This window comes from Camelus ferus, chromosome 5, assembly GCF_009834535.1.
Source record: "Camelus ferus isolate YT-003-E chromosome 5, BCGSAC_Cfer_1.0, whole genome shotgun sequence".
Classification (NCBI taxonomy): domain Eukaryota; kingdom Metazoa; phylum Chordata; class Mammalia; order Artiodactyla; family Camelidae; genus Camelus; species Camelus ferus.
This window is the reverse complement of record NC_045700.1, coordinates 58,116,502-58,135,449: the sequence shown is the minus strand read 5'-3', so window position 1 is coordinate 58,135,449 and position 18,948 is coordinate 58,116,502. Positions and strand designations below refer to the sequence as shown.

General features: G+C 35.5%; 1 protein-coding gene across 7 annotated transcripts in view; it reads right to left on the bottom strand.

Annotated features, from left to right (window-relative positions):
• Nucleotides 1–18,948, bottom strand: part of GULP1 (GULP PTB domain containing engulfment adaptor 1) — a 228,957-nt gene that overhangs the window by 41,802 nt on the left and 168,207 nt on the right. For 6 of the 7 annotated variants that reach the window (XM_032479896.1, XM_032479898.1, XM_032479891.1 and 3 more), the window contains one exon: nucleotides 1,299–1,370. In XM_032479896.1, the coding sequence (XP_032335787.1) occupies nucleotides 1,299–1,370 (72 nt within the window). Of the gene's footprint in view, nucleotides 1–1,298; nucleotides 1,371–4,089; nucleotides 4,220–18,948 lie in introns of those variants that run through there. The other variant, XM_032479894.1, reaches the window with a different exon arrangement.

The window sequence follows — 18,948 nt, the reverse complement described above, 5'->3', positions numbered from 1 at the left end:
TTTTAAATATTTAAATAGGTTATTTTAAACAGTATCCATAAATAGTGAGAACTTTTTAATCCTCCATGGTGCTTAAAAGTATCTGCCAAAAAAGCACAAGTTTGACTTATTGCCTAATGAGTAGTTGAAATAAATGGTTGGCTACTCTCCTTTTTTTTTTCCAAGTGGGAGTGTTAGCATCATGGGACCTTTTAGTATATTTACTTAAAAATAAGTAAAATATAAAAAGTTATAAGATATTTTGAAATATTTTAAATTAGGTAATATATATATAAAATAAATGGATAAAAATTTATCTCCTTTTATTTTGTTTCCCAGAAAACAAGCCAACTCACTTCAGTTTTTCCTCAATTTAAACAGTAGTTTCTACCTGATAAGACATTCTCAAAAGCAAAGTAATACTTTTTAATGTCTATGACTTCATTTGGCACAGAAACCTTCCCCACCTATAGAATAACTGGATGATACCTAAACTAAATAAAGTTATAGAAGGGTTGTTTCTCAACAAATTTTTGAGACAGTCATAGAGAATAATAATGAACTATGCTAACAAAATAGTGCTATGTTAGATTTTCTTAATGAGAGAAACATGAGAATTCTGTTGAAGGAGTTCAAATCTTAAAGTCTCAGGGGGAACAAGGTCTTTTGGGATGGGATGCAATTAGAAAAACCTGCAAAGGATGCGTGGCAGCTTACGTTAAGATCTTCTCAGGAAATTTGCGGATTACGAGGATGCGGATTTTTTGCTTATTAAATGTCCTTTTCTGCTCTTAGTCTCACCAGTTCCCAGGTCTGCTTATGGACATGGCCAGATCCTTGTGGATTTGTCCATTAGGACAGCTTTAACACACAGTGTCACTGCAAAATTCTGCTTTGGAATTAACTCTAACTCCACACTTTCAGCTGGTGGATACGATAGTCTATTAGAGACAGTTGTTCCACCATCATTAGCTTGTGAGTTGGGGCATGAGTCCACACTGTCCAAGCAAAGTAAAGGCAAATTACTAAATGCCAACACTTATGAAATATTGCCATTACATTCTTCTCGTTAAGTATGAGAAATTATACCTTAGAGAAACATGAAGAGTGTGCCATATTCAGAAAAATAATTAATTGTGTTTACATAGTTGTTATTAAGTACATTTCCATGGTCTAGTGAAATTTATTCAACAGTCCATTTTTAACAGGGTGAAGTCATATCTGCCACAAAGCTATTCATGCTTTGAATTTCCATCAATCTACTGATGACGTGAGACAAGTTCAATACGCTAGACATTTCTTTGGAGGGCTTGCCCTACCTTTAGTTTTCTTACAGCATCTCTTACAACTTCTGTTCCTTTGGGCTGCTCCACTTCTGTGCTGCCAAGAAACTGAAAATGGTCATGTGTGAGACAGACTGTACTACATCATATACCATTAAATCATTTTCAAACATAACATGGAAAAATTGAATGATGTGATATAATGCAAATCCAAATCCTAAACAGACGTTACTAATTTATATTATTTTATAGTATATGAAAATGTAAATATTAATCACATATAATTCCTATTATTCAAAGATTGTTTTTAAAACATACTTTTCCTACCTCTAAATATTATACTTACACAGTTTTACTGGGAAGAAAATGAAAGTTATTTCATTGGCCCAAAGGAATAAAGTTTACATTTAAAACTTAAAACATACTAAAAATTTTAAAAAGTTCTCTGCAAATTTAAAGGACATAAATTGTTTTTGTTACTTTATTACTTGTCAATAGTATATTTTAGGATATTAATGTGGTTTAATACAGTTTATAATGTCAAATCAACATTTTTCTTTGTTTTCCAATTAGGACACTTGTCTAGCATGTAAGATTTTAAAATACACATTTTAAAAAATACCCAATATACACTATCCATAAAAGGTATAGCTAAATTAAATTAAAAAGTAAAACATACATGCTCTATAATTCTACTAAGTTTTAAAATATCCTTGGAGGTTTTTAGTTAAAACTTGATCTTTCCCCCCAAAAAGAAAAAGTTTCGTAATAATTGCCACATTATGATAAAATCTCTATCCTGGGGAGATATAATACCTTCTAAACAGAAGTCTAACATCATGACATGTTCAAGACCAATTAGAATTGAAATATGGATATTTTATTCTATAGAATATTTCTTTATAAATAGAAGTAACCATTAAATTACTTAGGTGTGTATAATTTCCCAAAGACCTTTTTTTTCTTGTCACACACCACCAATCATAACACCAAAGTGAGTCATGAATTCATCACTTTTTATATAAATGGACATATATACATGAGTATGTATGTGTGTACTCTTTACATCAAATGATTAAGTAGACTCTTTCTCATGTGTCAACTCACAGAATGGAAGGGAGCAAAACAGTAATGTCGGGGTATCTTTCTAAATCACATTTTATTTCTTCTATAATTCTTGAAGAAAATAACAACAATAACAACTAAAGAAATTAGAGTCTTGTTTTTCAAAATGGCCTCTCTGTATTACCTGTATGAGAATTCCCCAAGGAGCGGGTTAAAATACAACAGTGCAGATTCCTTGGCCTAATAAGGGAATTATATTTCTAAGAGCATTACAGGGGGTTCCTTGTACTAAACTCTAAGGAACGGACAGAATATGGCAACAGGTCAGGAGAAGAGAGGAAGGCAGAGACAAAAGCTGAGCTGAAAATACAGCAGATAAGTGCTGACCCCTTCCTGATGAGCTCAGGGAGAGAAAATGAAGCTCAGAAGCATCAAGGTAGAAACAAGTTTCAGTTTTCGGCTTCTATAAGGTATACCAGTTTCTTTTTCTAATATGTGTAAAGTATACCAAACAACTGCTCACAGGCCTGGATGTGATATCATTAGGTGCTTGGTTTGCCCACTGCGGCCTCAAAGCTGATTGACCAGGTCTGCAAAAAAGACCAAAATAAATGGAGAAACCCTCAGCTTAAAAGGAATTGAAAATCTGCTACTAAGATACATGAGACGGCCAAATCTCTTCCTGACACCAATGCATTTGTCACATTTCTTCTGTTTCAGGTCAGTGTACTGAACCTTGGCTGCATGACACAATCACACGGGAGCTTTAAACTTAGTCCTGTGCCTGGGACTCTGATTTAATTAGTTTGGGGCAGAGCCAGGGTGTCCGTGTATTTTAAAGCTCCCCAGGTGACTTTAACATGCCACCAGATTTGAAAAGCACTGTTTTAGATCATCCAGGAGGGATAAAGGGTTCACGTGACAGGAGGGGAGCTAACACAATAGCAGCTATTTAGTTCTGAGAAGATCCATGGGGTAAATGTCTGTTCTCACTTTATCTCTGAATTTATCGTATCAACGAGAGACTCCCCATTGCTGGGTGGTCTAATGTAAGCAGAACAGGGAAGCAAGAGCAGACTCTCTATTGGTAAGTGATTCTGGAACTATAAGACAGAATGTCTGCTATATTCATTTTAGACTGTAAGAGTTACTGGAAATATTTGTGGGAATATATTTGTACTTTGGTAGTAATGTCATGAGTCATAAGTGTGATATGTAAATAGGCCCATATGGGAAAATTATGGAAGAACTCCAAGTACATTCTAAACGAATCAACCTCTTGCAGTGCTCCAGAAACCTTTCTACAAGTTTCTTTCACACTGGCTTTAATTAAACCAACTGAGTAATGAAACACAGGGAGAAGCTTTGAATGATGGTGGGAACTAAACTAAAGAGTGTGAGCGAAAAATACTGCAAACCGTATCAGTAAACAAAGAATGCTGAAACCATCAAGTCATTAGCGGCTGCTGTGACCCCCCACAGTGAAGACAAGCCTGCAGTCCAGCCCCTGCAGCCACTCACAATGGTGCACCCTGAGGGGACTCAGAATAAGAAAGGACAAGATACTGGCCCTAGGTAACTAGATGCTTGTCAAAGGAATGAATTCAATGAGCCCAAATGTTTGCTTCCTCCCATACATAGAAAAGCACTAAATTCTTTAACTTGAGATGCCTGCTTTTCTTTAGATAACAAGTAATCTTTTATTGTTCCAACTCTTGACCATTTATTGTAAAGCTCCTATATATTCTAGCCCCTTCCCTACCTCTTCGGAGCAGTCCCTCAGAGCGATCTGAGAGGGTGTCATCCTGGTTCAAGTCCTCCTGCCAAATAAAACGTAACTCTCAACTTTAAGGCTGCGCATTTATTACAGTCGACAGGAGACATCTAATATGGGGCTTGCCACTGACCCAGTTTTTCTATGTAATATTGGATGAAATAAATGGAAATAATTTTAAAAGTAAAAAGCAAATCATTCATTAAAGTATTTCCTATATTTTTCAGTTATGAAAGGCATGATACTTAGATTAAATCATATTTTTAGGCATTCCACGTCTATGTAAAATATGTATGAGACTTGCATATGATGCAGCATGCTGGAATACACTCTAGGCCTAGAATCTGAAGATGTTAGAAAAGTCGCTTAATCTCTGCCTTATTTGAGTCTTGAACAATAAGGATAATACTGTTCTTCTTTCTTTTTAAAATTACTCCAAAGATCAATTGCAATGAGATCAGAAAAAAGAAAAGAAAAAAAACAAAACAACTCTGTAAACTGCAAAGTACTTTATAATTATGGGGGACTACCACTCCTTTATTTAAAGATTGTTTGAGGAAGACACTAGAATTTAGTGGATATTGTTGGTGCCCGCTTAGCTCTCCTTGGATCCTTTTTATCAGTGTTGGGACTCATCATCCAGCTTCCCCAGGCTTTGCTGGTAACGGCTCACATGCAAGACCTTCAGAGGATTCCCTTTGGGCAATGAGGTCACTTTGCCAATATTGAGAGCTAGAAACATCTGGGAGTTTTTTGCTTCCCCCCCCATATCACAAAATTCCTTAAGAGATGGTGTGGAAGTACAAAGGTCCAACCCTCTGCTTGGAAGTGGGGTTAATTCTAAGGTGTAAGTGTTGTGACGCAGAACTTCCCTCAGAGTCAGGCTGAGGCTGGGGCTTCACTTGATTTCTTCCCCTTGTCTGTCCTGCTTCCCACATCCTCACTTGTTGCTCCTGGGAGCACTCCCTTAACAAATCACTTGCACCCAAATCTTTGCTTCAGGGTCTAACTCTGGGAGGAACTGGCTTAACAAACTGTTAAATGCTTCAATGCTTACATTCAGGAATATACAGTCTAGTGTACAGACCCACAAATGACTGAAATAGTCTTGTCATCAGTGCTCTCAGAAGGCTTGTGTACAGCACAGGTTAGAGGTCGGACTTTGGTTTCCCACTCTGCGGGTGCCTGAAGGGTGAAAGGAAAGATGGAATTGAATCAAGCCGTGGCCAAGGGATTAATCCATCCCATCTCAGCTGAGCTGTTAACTAGCTGGAGAAAGAAGGCCAAGGGAGTTCTGGACTGCGAAATGCTATGCCTGGCTGAGAGCAGAGGGGAGGCACCCACTGAAGCAAAGGAACTGAGCCAACGTCCACATGCAGACTTGAATGTCCGCTGGGCCCCTTCCCCAGCCTGTCTCCGGGGAGACTGGCTGCTAGTCCGATATGCCCTAAGTAGTAAGAGTCTTCCCTAGGGAAAGTGACTCCCCTAAAAAAGACAACCTTTGCTGAAAGTTGGGGTTTCTACATGAAATAAATGGGCCACCTGATCAGTTACCAGTTGATAAGACCTGCCCACGTACATAGAACTGTCAGCCAGCCTTTAGGTGCCTCACTCTTCAATATCAAAACACACCACGTATGTGCACATACTTGAGGACAGCCAATCACGTGAAAAACAGGGAGAAAAACAAAGAAGCAGGAACAAAATAGAATGGAAGAAACTGGAGAAAAAAGCAGGGACAAAAAAGATGTCTAAAAATCTAAAATCAATATAAATATACTGCATCCAGGATAGAAACAGGATCCCCTAATAAAAAGGAGCATTGAGAGAACAATAAAGAGCTCATGGAAATTAAAAATATGAGGCAGACAATTAAAAAATATTACAAGATAAAGTTGAGGAAATTCATTGAGAGGTAATTATAGGGTGCTTGTTATTTATCAAGTACTATTTAGGAGTTGGGGATATAGCAGGAAACAAAACAAAGCAAATTTCCTGCTCTTAGGGGCCTTATACCCTAGTGGAGGGAGCCAAACATAAACAGTATTATATAATAAGAGAATTATATATAATTTTAGAGAGGCAACAGCAATGAAGGATCGGAAGTGCAAGGCATGTGAGTGTGTCTGTGTGCTGTGCCACTGCAAATAGGATGGGTGGAAGAGACCTCACTGATAAAGTCAAGTGTAAACCAACCGGAAAGGCAGTGGTACGTCTAGATACCCGGGGGAAGGCAGGCCAGGCCAAGGGAACAGAAAATGCAGAAGCTAGGTATTTTGAAAGAAGATACATTTAAAAAAAAAAAAAAAAGTAGAACTATTAGAGAATTGGTCTAGGATAGCGTTTTTAAAAATTTGGTCCCTGGAACAGTAGCATCAGCATTTATCTGCAAAGTTGTTAAAATACAGATTCTACTGACAGAAACTCTGGGGGTGGGTCCAACAATCTGTTTTATTGTCTACTCCAGGCGTTTCTGGTGGACGTTTCAAAGTGAAAACCACTGCTCTAGAGAGCAAATATCACACAAGATAGAGTTCTAGAAACAGGGGACCAGAAAAACTGAAGAAAGAAAATTATCTAACACCTTCCCAGAAGCAAAGCTATGAAATTTCAGAGCAAAGGACTCAAGATTACACCACTGTAATCAGTGAAAACACATACACAGACACAGTACATTAGGTCACCAACAATACACTGGAGATGGAATTCGAATGACATCAGACTTCATATCAGCAATAATGGAAGAAAAATAACTTTAATTCTAAGGAAAAAAAAAAAGATTTAAAGCCAAGTTTATAGGTTATTAGGAGAGAAAAAATACACACATAGATGTGGAAGGGACCAAAATTTAAACTCTCATAGCCCAGTTCTCTGTAAGAAAAGAGGGGAGTTTATAAAATAAAACAGAGGAAGAAATGGAACTCAGGAAACAGGGAGGGATGACAGAAGGTGTTGAAAACCACCACAAATACGACAAATCAAGGCACAGCAGTGTGGCAGGTTATCCACATACACAGAAAAAAATAAAAGAGCTGAAAATGGTTGCTTCAGTGACTGACACTTGGGAGAAGAGCTGGGGAACATTCTGCTTCTTCGTTATATGCCTTGGAGAAATATCTGACTGCTTAAAATGGACATAGATAACGCTGATAAAATAAAAATTAAATTAAGCCTCCAAATGGTAAGTTAATGTCACACACATCATTTACTCCTTAAAAAAAATGAATATTTGCTATGAGTCAAGCATTTACTAAGTGCTGGGTATGTATCAGGGGAAAAATGTCCCTGTGCTAGTAGAATTTATATCCTAGTGAGCCTTTCTGTGTGTGTGTATGTCTGCATGCATCTGCATATGTATGTATGTATCTATATTTTTCTATGTCCATGTTTCTATCACAAACAGATTTATAATATATCTTAGATGGCACAAGTAAAAATAACACACATAGTAACACAGACTGGGCAGAGTATGAGTAATATTTAGGATTGAGTGGTTAGTAAAGTCCTCTCTAAAAAGGTGCTATTTTCATAGAGACCTGAATGAAAGGAAGAAATGAAACACATATCCTCTGATGCATCAGCTAGAGAAACTGACTCAACAGCTTGTATATAAAGTGGAGCTTGGAAAAGCAGAACTCTGGGCAGAAGGTAAGGATGATGGAGACCCTGGCGCTGAGGTCTAGATGGAAGGACTGAGAAGAGGGCCAGAATCATGGGTCTCCAGGTAGCTGCCACATTGTAGAGGGAGATGAAAGGGAATAATGCTGCAAACAGAAATAAGTTAAATGTTTAGGGAAATGGCAAGGGGAACCAAGAAAGTTAGATCCTTAATATTAGTAATTAGGGTTGTCAGATTAGCAAATAAAATGATAGGATGCTGCTGTTGGTTGGAATGTAAAATGTTACAGCCACTTTGGAAAATAGTTCGGTAGTTTCTCGGAAGACTAAACATATACTTATCATAAAATCGCAACTGCCCTTCTTGGTATCTATCCCAGAGAGATGAAAACTTACATTCATGCAAGTATCTGTGCACTGATGTTCACAATAGATCTCTCTGTAAGAGCCAAACATCAGGAGAAACCCAAATATCCTTCAGTGGGTCAATGGTTAAACCATCTGTGGTATATCCATACCATGGAACACTACTCAGCAATAAAAATGAATGAACTATTGTTACACACACAACTTGGATAGATCTTAAGGGAATTATGCTGAATAAAAAAAGTCAATATCAAAAAAAATTTTTTTTTGTTATTTATTTACCTAAATAAAGAAATACAGAAAATTTCCTTTACATTCTTTCACAAAATGAGATATTGATATCCTGAAATTTTCAAGTAAAAATCATTGCTTTCATGTTTTAGCAACTTTATGTCTTAGCTCCTCCATGTGGCAGAAAAAAATAACAATGATAGGAGAGTGTAATGTATCAGACTGTTTTTGCTTTATACGTGTAGATTGTTACTTTTCAGTGTAGCAAAAGAGCCAAAGAAAGAGTTATGCGTTCTGCAGTCTGTGATGATGGTGGGTGCAGTTCTGTTTTACTTTAAGTGTTCAAGATTTTATCAATTATTTTTCTTCATAGTCTCAAATAGACAACATTCATTTTAGCACATTTTTTTTTAGAAAGATCAGGCATTAGACCTTATCTAAGTCCAAGTGTGTATCTTGCACAATTGTGTGCCTGTGCTTTGAAAATCTGCAACAAAATTTTTGTTTACTTATGAATAAACAAACATTTGTATTTTAATAGTAATGTATGTTCCCTCTAGAAAAATTAGAAACTATGGAAAAATGTAGTTTTTAATCAATGAAAATAAGCATTAACTTCTTTCTCATAATCAAGAGGTAACTATCATTGAGAATGTTATGTTTTAAATTCATGTTATAATCAAAGTAATCAGTCAATGATTATAATATTAGGCAAATTTACAAAAAACAAATGAAACCTCTTAAATTATTATATGTGATTGATTCATTTTTCGGGCATTATTATGTGTGTGTATATGTAAATTTTGGCTACTAGCTGAGTTATTAAAAGCACTGAGAATTGAAAACACTGAATTTGACTTCTAAATAATATGAAAAGATAGGAAAGATATACAACACAATGGGATGCTTAGAATATATTAGGCTATGAAAAATCAGATGAGAGTGATCTAAAAATGTTCTGTATATTCTTAGTCTATATATTAAAATATAATAACATGGCATATCTTTTTCACAGACTTTACAAACTATAAAATGTCTTTGGAAATCGTCAATAAAGACTTGAGAAACACAGAGCAAAATTTTGATACTTTAAAGCTATTTATATATTCCATGCAAATATTCCACCTTTTGCATCTCTCTGCTGAATGCATTTGATCACTTAGCAGATGTAGTCAACAACAGGTATTTTAGTCACAACAGGGAGTTTGTTGAAATTAAAAACATAAAAATGTCATCAAACTCATTATTACATACAGAAATATTTACTTTGTAGACTTTTAAAATTAGAATGCTATTAAGATATTTCATATTTCACTTAATATTTTCCAAAAACTCTCACAATTATTTTTCAGTTAATTAAAACAACAGGCTTCTCTTTTAAACTAACTAATCTCAAGTGATATCTGTATTCATTTCTTCAGTTATTTCATTGTGTCCTATTATGCCTACAATAAGCATGTTGCAAAAAATGTGTGAAAGTTTGAGACTACACCTTCATTTTCAAATATTACTTGAAATTAACATTTTTTTCCACTTGAAAGACAGAATAGTTTGTTTTATGACTTGCTACTTTGCCAGTAGAGAGCAGTGTTGGACATCATATGGACCCAATTATAATATCTGCCTTATTTTCTGATGTTTTCAGAAATCACTCTGTGAATAAGAATAATACAGTTTTTTTTAAAAAGCCAGATAAACAACAATTAAAATAACTAACGGAAGCACTGCTAAGCCTAGCTGCTATGAAGTCTGACATTATTTAACACATGAAAGTGCTAATTTATAACAAACATATGGAATAGTTGTTTAGATCAAATTCAAAATATGCCAGTTGTATTTAGATAACATGTTCTCTATATAATTATCTTAAAATATTAAGAAAAAGCAATTTCTATTTTTTTACAACATAAAAGCTTTATCTAAGGTAAAGACTAATAAACAACTATTGGTAGCATAATGACCAATGGATGTTTTAACGCTAGAAAAAGAAAGCAACGTGTTGTACGTCTTTATCTTTGTAACCAGGGTTGCAGAGACTCAAATAGGATGGAGCTAATTTTCTTGGCATTAACTTGACTGCATATGTGTAAAAAGAACAGTACTTAAACCTTCTAGCTACTCAACTGCACCCAGAAGATAAGCCATATAGGAGTAAGCCAATTTAATGTTAGTCTTTACTTGGCTGACTTGCTATGTCACAGTGCCAAGCAATACAGGAGAAACCATTTTTAAAAAGCACATCATAGCAGTCAATTGCTAAAGAAGGTCAGAATCAATCGAATTTAAACCTATTACTTAATCGTCAAAACCATAATCCTAAAAGATAAAATAAAATAGATCCACCAAAAAAGAAAGGTTATACTTTAAACTAAATGCTCTAAAGGTTAGCCTTCAAAGGAGGGGCAGGATTTAATAGACAATAAAAAAAAAATATTGGGGTCAGTATCTAAAAGTCTACATTTTATATGTGATTTGATATTCTCAATTTATCATAGTAACTTCCTATTAAATTATATCTTACATTGTCTTATTTTATGTGAATACAGAATGTATTATTTTAACAGGCTCTTGCTTTTAAAATAAGATTCCTAAGTTTAAGCCAAAACAAACCTACTTGATATAACCAAGAAACTGTGCTCACTGCCCACTGTGGAAGGGTCTCCCAAATCACACGAACTTTGAATCACATGGTCACAATAGGAAGCAGTGAGTTTTTTTGTCCTGTCCCAGAGTCCCCTCCACAGTTAAACCTACTGCACAGCAGAAGAGTGAGACAGGTGGAGTGAAAGACAGTTCATTTACCTGTACTGTTATAAACAGAAGTATTACAAAAATAAATAAACACCAATTTACACAAAAAACCAAAAGCATGGACTCTGGAGCCAGACAGGTTTCACAATCCATTTTCTCATTAGAGAACCAAGTGATTGTGGACTGCGGAGATATTATCATTCAACTCCTATTATTTTATAGATAATATAAACTGAGGACCAGGAAGGTGAAATGACTTCTCAAGGTCACAAAGCTTTTTAGTAGCAGAGATAGGGCTAGAAGTCCAGCTCTCCTAATTTTCAGACACACACACTCTTCATCTTAAATAAAACAGAAATAGAATGAAAGGTAATTTAATATCCTGGGTATATAATACCCATTTATGCCACGTCCATTTGGCTGATTAAGTTTTATGTTATACGTTCTTTCTACTGTGAGATATGCTTAAAATCCAACGAACTGAAAAGAATATTCGCTTGGCTTTACGCTTAGGTAATCTGAATTTCCACTACAGTTAGGTAACCTGAAACTTTCAGACCCTCATTTTCCTCATTCATAAATAACATACTATATAATTGCAAGGATTAAATGAGAAAATGCAACCAGTGACTGGCACAGAATGGGTATTAAAAGAATTTATGCTTAGGAATTAAAATGCAATAATAAAATAACAGTCACAACAAGAAAATAAAAAAAGTCTAGCCACTAACGATGGACTATGAAGTAAGCAAGATAAAATCCTATTTTAAGTCACTAGTAATCAGATTTTGGTGCTAGAGGCAGCTAGAATCCACATCAATACATACACGGGTGTGTTTTTTCCTCAACATTTTATTGGATATTTATTCTTCTAAATTCTCAGTGTAATTTAATTGCAAATTAATTAATTATATAAAACTTGAGACAAGTGAGTTTTTAGGTTATTTGTGGATATCTTATCAGTAAGCGTTTATACTGTTTTTCAGGAGGTCAAGTACTTTTCTTGCTAAATATTTTTCTAGTTGTTTTGAGTTTGAGATAAATATGTGTTTTGGATTCTATCTATAACAAATTATTGCTACTATAAGAAACACTTACCCTGTATCTGGTCTGCTTACTAAATTCTTTTACTAAGCTTAGTAGTTTTATTTATTTTGAAAAATTTGAGTCTACTGGAATATATCTCAATATTGTTACCAATTATTTCATTTTCCTTGCTTAACAAAGCAATGTTAAATAACAGTAATAACAAGTATCCATTTCTTATTCTTAGTTTTCATGGGATTTAATTAAGATTTGGGCAATACAATATTATTATTCTACTTCAGTTTTAAACTTTAACAACGTAACTGCTCTAAAACTTCTTGCGTTCCTGAACTCTGTCCAAAAAGAGTATATTTATCTGAAGAAGGCCCTCACATCTCTCCTCAGCTAAATCTACCTTTTCCTCCCTTTTGGAGAGAATATTCTTTAAAAGTTCTAGTGTCTTCCTAATTAGGGGGATAGCATTCCCAGTACGTCCTTTCTGAGATGCTGTATTATTTTTATCATCATTTTTTATGTAGCCTAATCCATTTAAAAATATTTACCGTTCACCACCTATGTATCAGGTACTGTTCTAGACACCATGGATACAGCAGTGAACAAAACAGACCCAAATCCCCAACCACAGATGCTGCTGCAGGCTACACCCTTACCTTCAGTGCCCGCAAAGGGCGCCTATGTTTTCTCACATGTTCTTTCATTCACTGAAAGCCTCATTATTTGAGTACAATCTAAATAGGCTGCAACAAGAAAGCTTCCAAATCAACAAAAATTGCCATCCTGGAGTTTTCTGGCTGTAAGTGATCAGGGTTGAAATCTTAAGCCATCCTGGAGAAGATCTTATCCCAAGCCGTGAGCAGAATGTCTCCTTCATACTCAGGTATCACAGAAAACTCCTGATCCCATCAAGGGACTTTAGTTCTCAAACTGCCATCCCCATTTCTTTAAAAAAGGAGGAGAATCTACTTTTCAGATCTTGATAGGTGATGCACAGCTCTTCCAAGCGAAAAATGAGTGTGGCCTAATGATACCCCAGAATGCGGATTTATTTATGTCTTTCAACAGACTTTTGTCAGTGATTAATATGGCCTGATCACTCCGGGAAGCACCGCTGTGTGCAGAACACTCACTCGCGTGCTGTGAATGCTACAAGCAAGGAAGAAGGGATCCTGTCCCCTGGGGTTTTACCTCTAAGATTTAGAGATTCAAACACACACAAGGAAAGGAAAGACAACAAAGAATGAGACAAACAAACAAAAACCTGAGCTTTGGTACAGACTGAGACAGGCTTAAGGTCACTGACTATGAATGTGCTTTCCTACTCCCTCCATCCGGTGTTTCCAGAGGCACCAGTGAGAGCTCTGCACCAAGCAGCCTTTCTTTTACTGAACACCTGTTTACTGAGAATCCACTAGGTGTCAGGCACGGTTCTAAGTACTTAGATACAGAGATGAACAGAAAAGTCAAAGAGCTCTGTGGAAGTGGCTTGGCGGAACCATGCAGAAGGGTTTTAGAACCACGTGGACACAAGGTTTGTTTGAATTCTGGTTCTGCTGCTTGATAGTTCTATGAATCTTAACATCTCTGAGCAGCAGCTTCTTCTTTTGTAAAATGTAGACAAATATCCCTATACTTACAAATGGGCTGTGAACAAGAATTCTATGCATAAAGTGCCTAACATGTAGTAGGCATTCAAAAAATACTTGCTCTGTTCAATAAATGCTCCTAAATGATGAACAGGTGCCGATTATTTGGTTCTATTTCCTAAAGTAATGCTGGAACAACAGGGTTTGTGACTTTGATTATTTTCAACAACAGTCAGGGCTTTTTTTCTTCTTATTTTGTAGTTTCAACATAATTCTATTAATAGGGCTTAAATAAATCTGCCGGGAAGCTGATGACTCTGGCTAATTAAGTGACAGGTGGGGGAATACAGATGCATCAAGCATCTAACATTGGCAGGATCCTGGCAATTCCTATAGGGAAACAGAACAAGAGAATGAATGGGTCACTCTGATTTTGTGTCATCAGTCAAGTCCATCTCCATAAGGAGTCTGCCTTGCAATCAGATGCTGGCATGGGGACATATGCTCTTTTATCTCATTTGCTAACAGCCTGATCCTCTCTTCCCTGTTTGTAAAAGTGAGCAGCTTTTCTCCTTCTACTATCACAACTCTTTCTTCACCGTTCTGCTACCATTAGGTTAGTCCTACATACTTCTAACTTGATTTGATAATTAAGTTTATTTTTTTAGGTCCACACTTTTTTCTTTTTAAAGACAAGTTTATTCATTTTTTTCAATCCTTGAAGTCAATTATCATTAATTAGCACCATTTAGACTTCACTGTGATGCTTAATTGGTTTTGCTTGAACCCTACTATACGCTGATTTTATTTGATTTTCCTTGGCCTTTAAAAAAAATCAATTGTCGCATATTCCTGGGCAGCTTTTGAGAGTATTTTTCAGTTGCCCTTTGAAAACTCTAATCCTGGTATTAACATAGACCTTTATGTTTTTATTGGAATACATCTAAAAATTTAATAGCCTGATTAGTGACTATAATTCCAAACTATATAAAAACCTCCCTTTATATATACAGAAATATACTGCAGTGTATTACTTTTCTCAGAAGGAACTATACATTTCTATTTCCCATGATATATTTGATTAATGTATCAAAAACTTAAATTTGCTATTTTCAGATGCAAAACTGGTATGTGAGAATCTTTATATGCAGTTCCATTATTAATATGACTAAAGTTTAAAGTAAGCTACTTATTTTTAATGTATTTTTAATTTAAACATTTTGTGACATGCTATTTCAATTCCTTGCCTATCAGGCATAATATAAAATACATATACTAGCTCAAGCCTGAGATTAATTTGTTTTCACTTAAAAACGATAAATGCTATTAAAATGCACAAATAAGTGAAGTATGAGCAAGGATATGATAGCATTAAAGTCATATTTATTTGTATCTCATTTCAGGGCTAATCTAGCATAAATTTCAAAATTGTGTATATCCATAATAGGAATTATGGATGCTGCTACATGAAAGAATTAGAAAACAAATGGCATTCTCTTTACACCAAAAATTTACATTCTGTTATTGAATATTCAAGTTAAAAGATCTATCTAAACCCAGGGAGCCTCACTCTACAAAGTCCCGATAAATCGCATAATGACATTTTACTGAAAACTCTGAGTTACTGCCATTTTAACATGATTAACTCTTTATCTGAAGGCAGAGAGCATTTCATACACTGGAGACCTTGGGGAGGGACCTGTTTAAGTCCTTGATGACATCTTATTGGAGTTGGAGGGGCCTCAGTCACTAGAACCCCATCTGTCAAGCTTTACCAATAGAAATCCTGCCAGCAGCCTGCAGGAAGGAACGCCAAGCGGCTGGTTGGTAGGGAAAATGTCACGAGAAGGGCAAGTCACTTTCTCTTATTCTCTCAACAGTCTTGTTAGCCTCTCCACAGAAAGCACTTCTGGCTCGTTGTTCTAAAAACACTTCCTGGGAGTAGGAAGAAATTCAGGGTATGGTCAGTTCTTCTGTGCTTGGATTGAATTTTTAGTTTGTTGTTAGGATAGCAAACTTACAAACTTACCATATACACTCTGTGTAAAATACAAATCCCCATGTAAACACTTAACTCAAGGGGCTTTGTTTTTATTGATTCTTATTGTCCTCAAAGACTGGCTGCTTAATGAATGACCAGGTCAAACTTTATTCTGCACAGTGACATAGTGCTACGAAGAATCTATGTACTCACGGAGATTAAGATTTGAATCTTGGCTCTGCTGTTACTAAGTCTTTTGGTCAATCTACTTTATATCCCCAAATCTGTTAGTCTTTATAAAAAGTGGTAGTGATATTTTTATACAGAGTCATTCTGAGGACTGCTGAAGAAAATGAGATCGTTTAGCACAGTGCTTGGTATTTAATAAACTAGTATTTAATAAATTTGTCTCAATAAAGTAGGAGAACTAAAACTATTATATAATAAAAGCCAAAAAGTCTCCTTGAAATTGCTCCATTCTACATGATCCATGCATGTTATAGAAACCAACTATAATCAATTACTCTCTGGCTTTTATCTACTACTTTGAAATTATATAAATGTAAGTAAAAGGAAAAGGTGTTTGTCATGCTAGATCCCCCCATGATTTTAATGTCCCAGTGTAACTCCAGGAATTTAAGAAATGGGAATCTGATATTTAAAAAGGATGATGAAATGTGTGTATATATATTAGCAAATATACCCATGACTCTGTATTTAAAATAATGACAAAAGGAAAAGAGTGGATATACAGGGTACTGTTTATCAAATGTTAGAGATTAAAATTTATAGGAAACGTTGCATTGAAACTTTATTAGGTGCTAAGTATACTGTATATGATCTTTTTCCAGAAACTTCTTTTCTAAATTTAATATGGTAAAAATTTGATAAGTTACTATAATTATATCTGCTGTTAAATTAAGTGGTATAAGCTTACTATGGAGGTATGTGGTGATCTCATTAAGGAGGTCATGCAATTGGTCAACCATATGGTACCAAAGAAGTTAGCCCGAGGGAATCAGAAACACACTGGTTCGGTGACTATGAATTGGTTAAAGTCTGAAACTTCCTCTGTTAAGTGATCCTGTGTGTGAAGGTCAAGGCATAGCATTTAGGAAATATATCAGAGAAATGATCTCAATGCCTCTACTTTATATGTCTCAAGGTCAGTATATAGATAGATGTATTGATTTGGGGCCAAAGTATTTAACCTATTGGTTATGATTTTCAGTAGAAATAGAATTGTACACTAATAATTTTACCACTACCTAGACTAGTGCATCTGCACCCAGTGGGTGAATCAAAGGACTGGCATGCTCTGTCTGTCTGCTCAAAAGTATTTGTTGACAGGGAGATCACTACCTCACAAGAACATCTGCTACTATAGTGACTGGACTACATAATATTCTTCCTAGTATGAAGTTACGTGGGGGAGAATGACAATGAAGCAGGAGCTAAAACACTGCAGGAAGGAAGGAGGGACCTGGGGACTGTAGATGACCTCAGTTAGGAGAGGAAGAATGGCAGTTTGATAAGATGAGACTCAGAGCTAGGGGATGTTAGGAAGAAAGGAAGGAGAAGGAAAGTCAGTTCGCCTGTTGGCCAGGTGTTCTGGAGAGAGTTGTGCAGAAAAAAACATCCATCACTTGTGGAAAATGTTCAAGGTTGGGAAAGGTAACAGGATTTAGGCTCCTCAGAAGAGAGCTGGTTTTCTCTGGAATGAGAAGAAGCACGGTTGTGAGGGGCGGTGGACGACAGAGGGGAGTTTTCTGATGATTGATGAGTTCCCAGGGACCCGGGTACAGTTCCTTCTTCAGAGAAAACAACTTTTTTTTTTTTCATTTCACTGGTTTAAAAAATAATTCCACTATGTCCCCAGATTTATTTTATGTCTTATAAAGAGTCATAAAATAGAGGGAGATAAAATAAATTAGAAATATGAAGCAAAAGGAAAAGAAAGCAAGAACATAGAATAGAAATAGTCAAAAATCCTGTAAATTTACTACAAGTGGATCATAAACTAGGCTTCAAGTTCTTAGCAGCAGCATAAAGAAACACAATCAGTTAATGAAATGACTTACTGTTGACAAGGTTAAACAAAAATATAAGTGTTTCATATAGAAGATGGGATTTTGATCTGTAACTGGATTAATACACGGTTTCACTGGCAGAAGTGTTTGATAGTTCATTAAATTTCAAATAGCCTGTTTTATTTTTATAGTAACTACGAATATGAAAAACAACCTCACAGTTATTATTGACTCTATTTCAACCTATCATCTTCTCTGCCTCGTTGAGGTACTTTGGAGAAATACTTCTCACTCTCAATCAAAATGAGACATAACATTAACTACTTTTGCCTTTACATTCTGTCCTACACAGTTGCCTGTCTAAGTAACTTTCTTTATAATTATTAACATTGAATTTACTCAACTATGAAATAATTGGCTGTGAAATGCACTTTGAGGCACCGCAGCGTATATATGACATACAGGCAACTCAAGCCTGGCTTTAAAAATGATTCTCCTAGTACAGTTCCCACCTCCAGTAGATCCACTAAGCTTTTAAAGGTCTCAGTGAGTTTCTAGAGTCAAGTTTTCCAAATTGAAAATATATGAATCAAGACATTTTGTCAGTTTTATTTTTCAGACAATACTTCCTTCTTTCCTTATCTGCACACTGTTAACGTTGGAAGTTATAAGTCATGACACCCTTTACAGTCCAAGGTAGTGACTGCTGAATCATTTCTGCTACTTAGCTCTCCTAAGTATCACTGATAGCATTATTTTTTGAGATATTCTGTAGTACTAAATCAAGAATAGTAGTTATCAGGGGAAAAAATGTGCTGGGCCAATTATAATAAACATTTAAAAAATCTGTTAAGACTTTATTTTAATAAGTATATGTCAACATAAAGTTAAATCCAGAGAGCTAGGATGCAGGGAGGTGGAGATTTCTGAGAATTAATTTAAATGTACATCAATTACTAGAACTTTATATTATACAGAACTATCAAAGTAAACATGATGACACCATTACTGATTCAGGGATTCACAAGGCATTAGCTAGATAACTGTGCGTGTAGACATTTGTAGAAATCATTCAGTGAGTGATTTATACGCAAAGCCCATGGCAGTTGTGTTCATACCTATTTATGTTTACCAAAAAAGGAGGCTTTCTAAGAAAACTCCATTAGAATGTCCTTTAAAAGCTCCTTCAAGAAGTTATGTTCTGCTGGCATTTTGAAATACTCAGAGACTGAATGAAGTT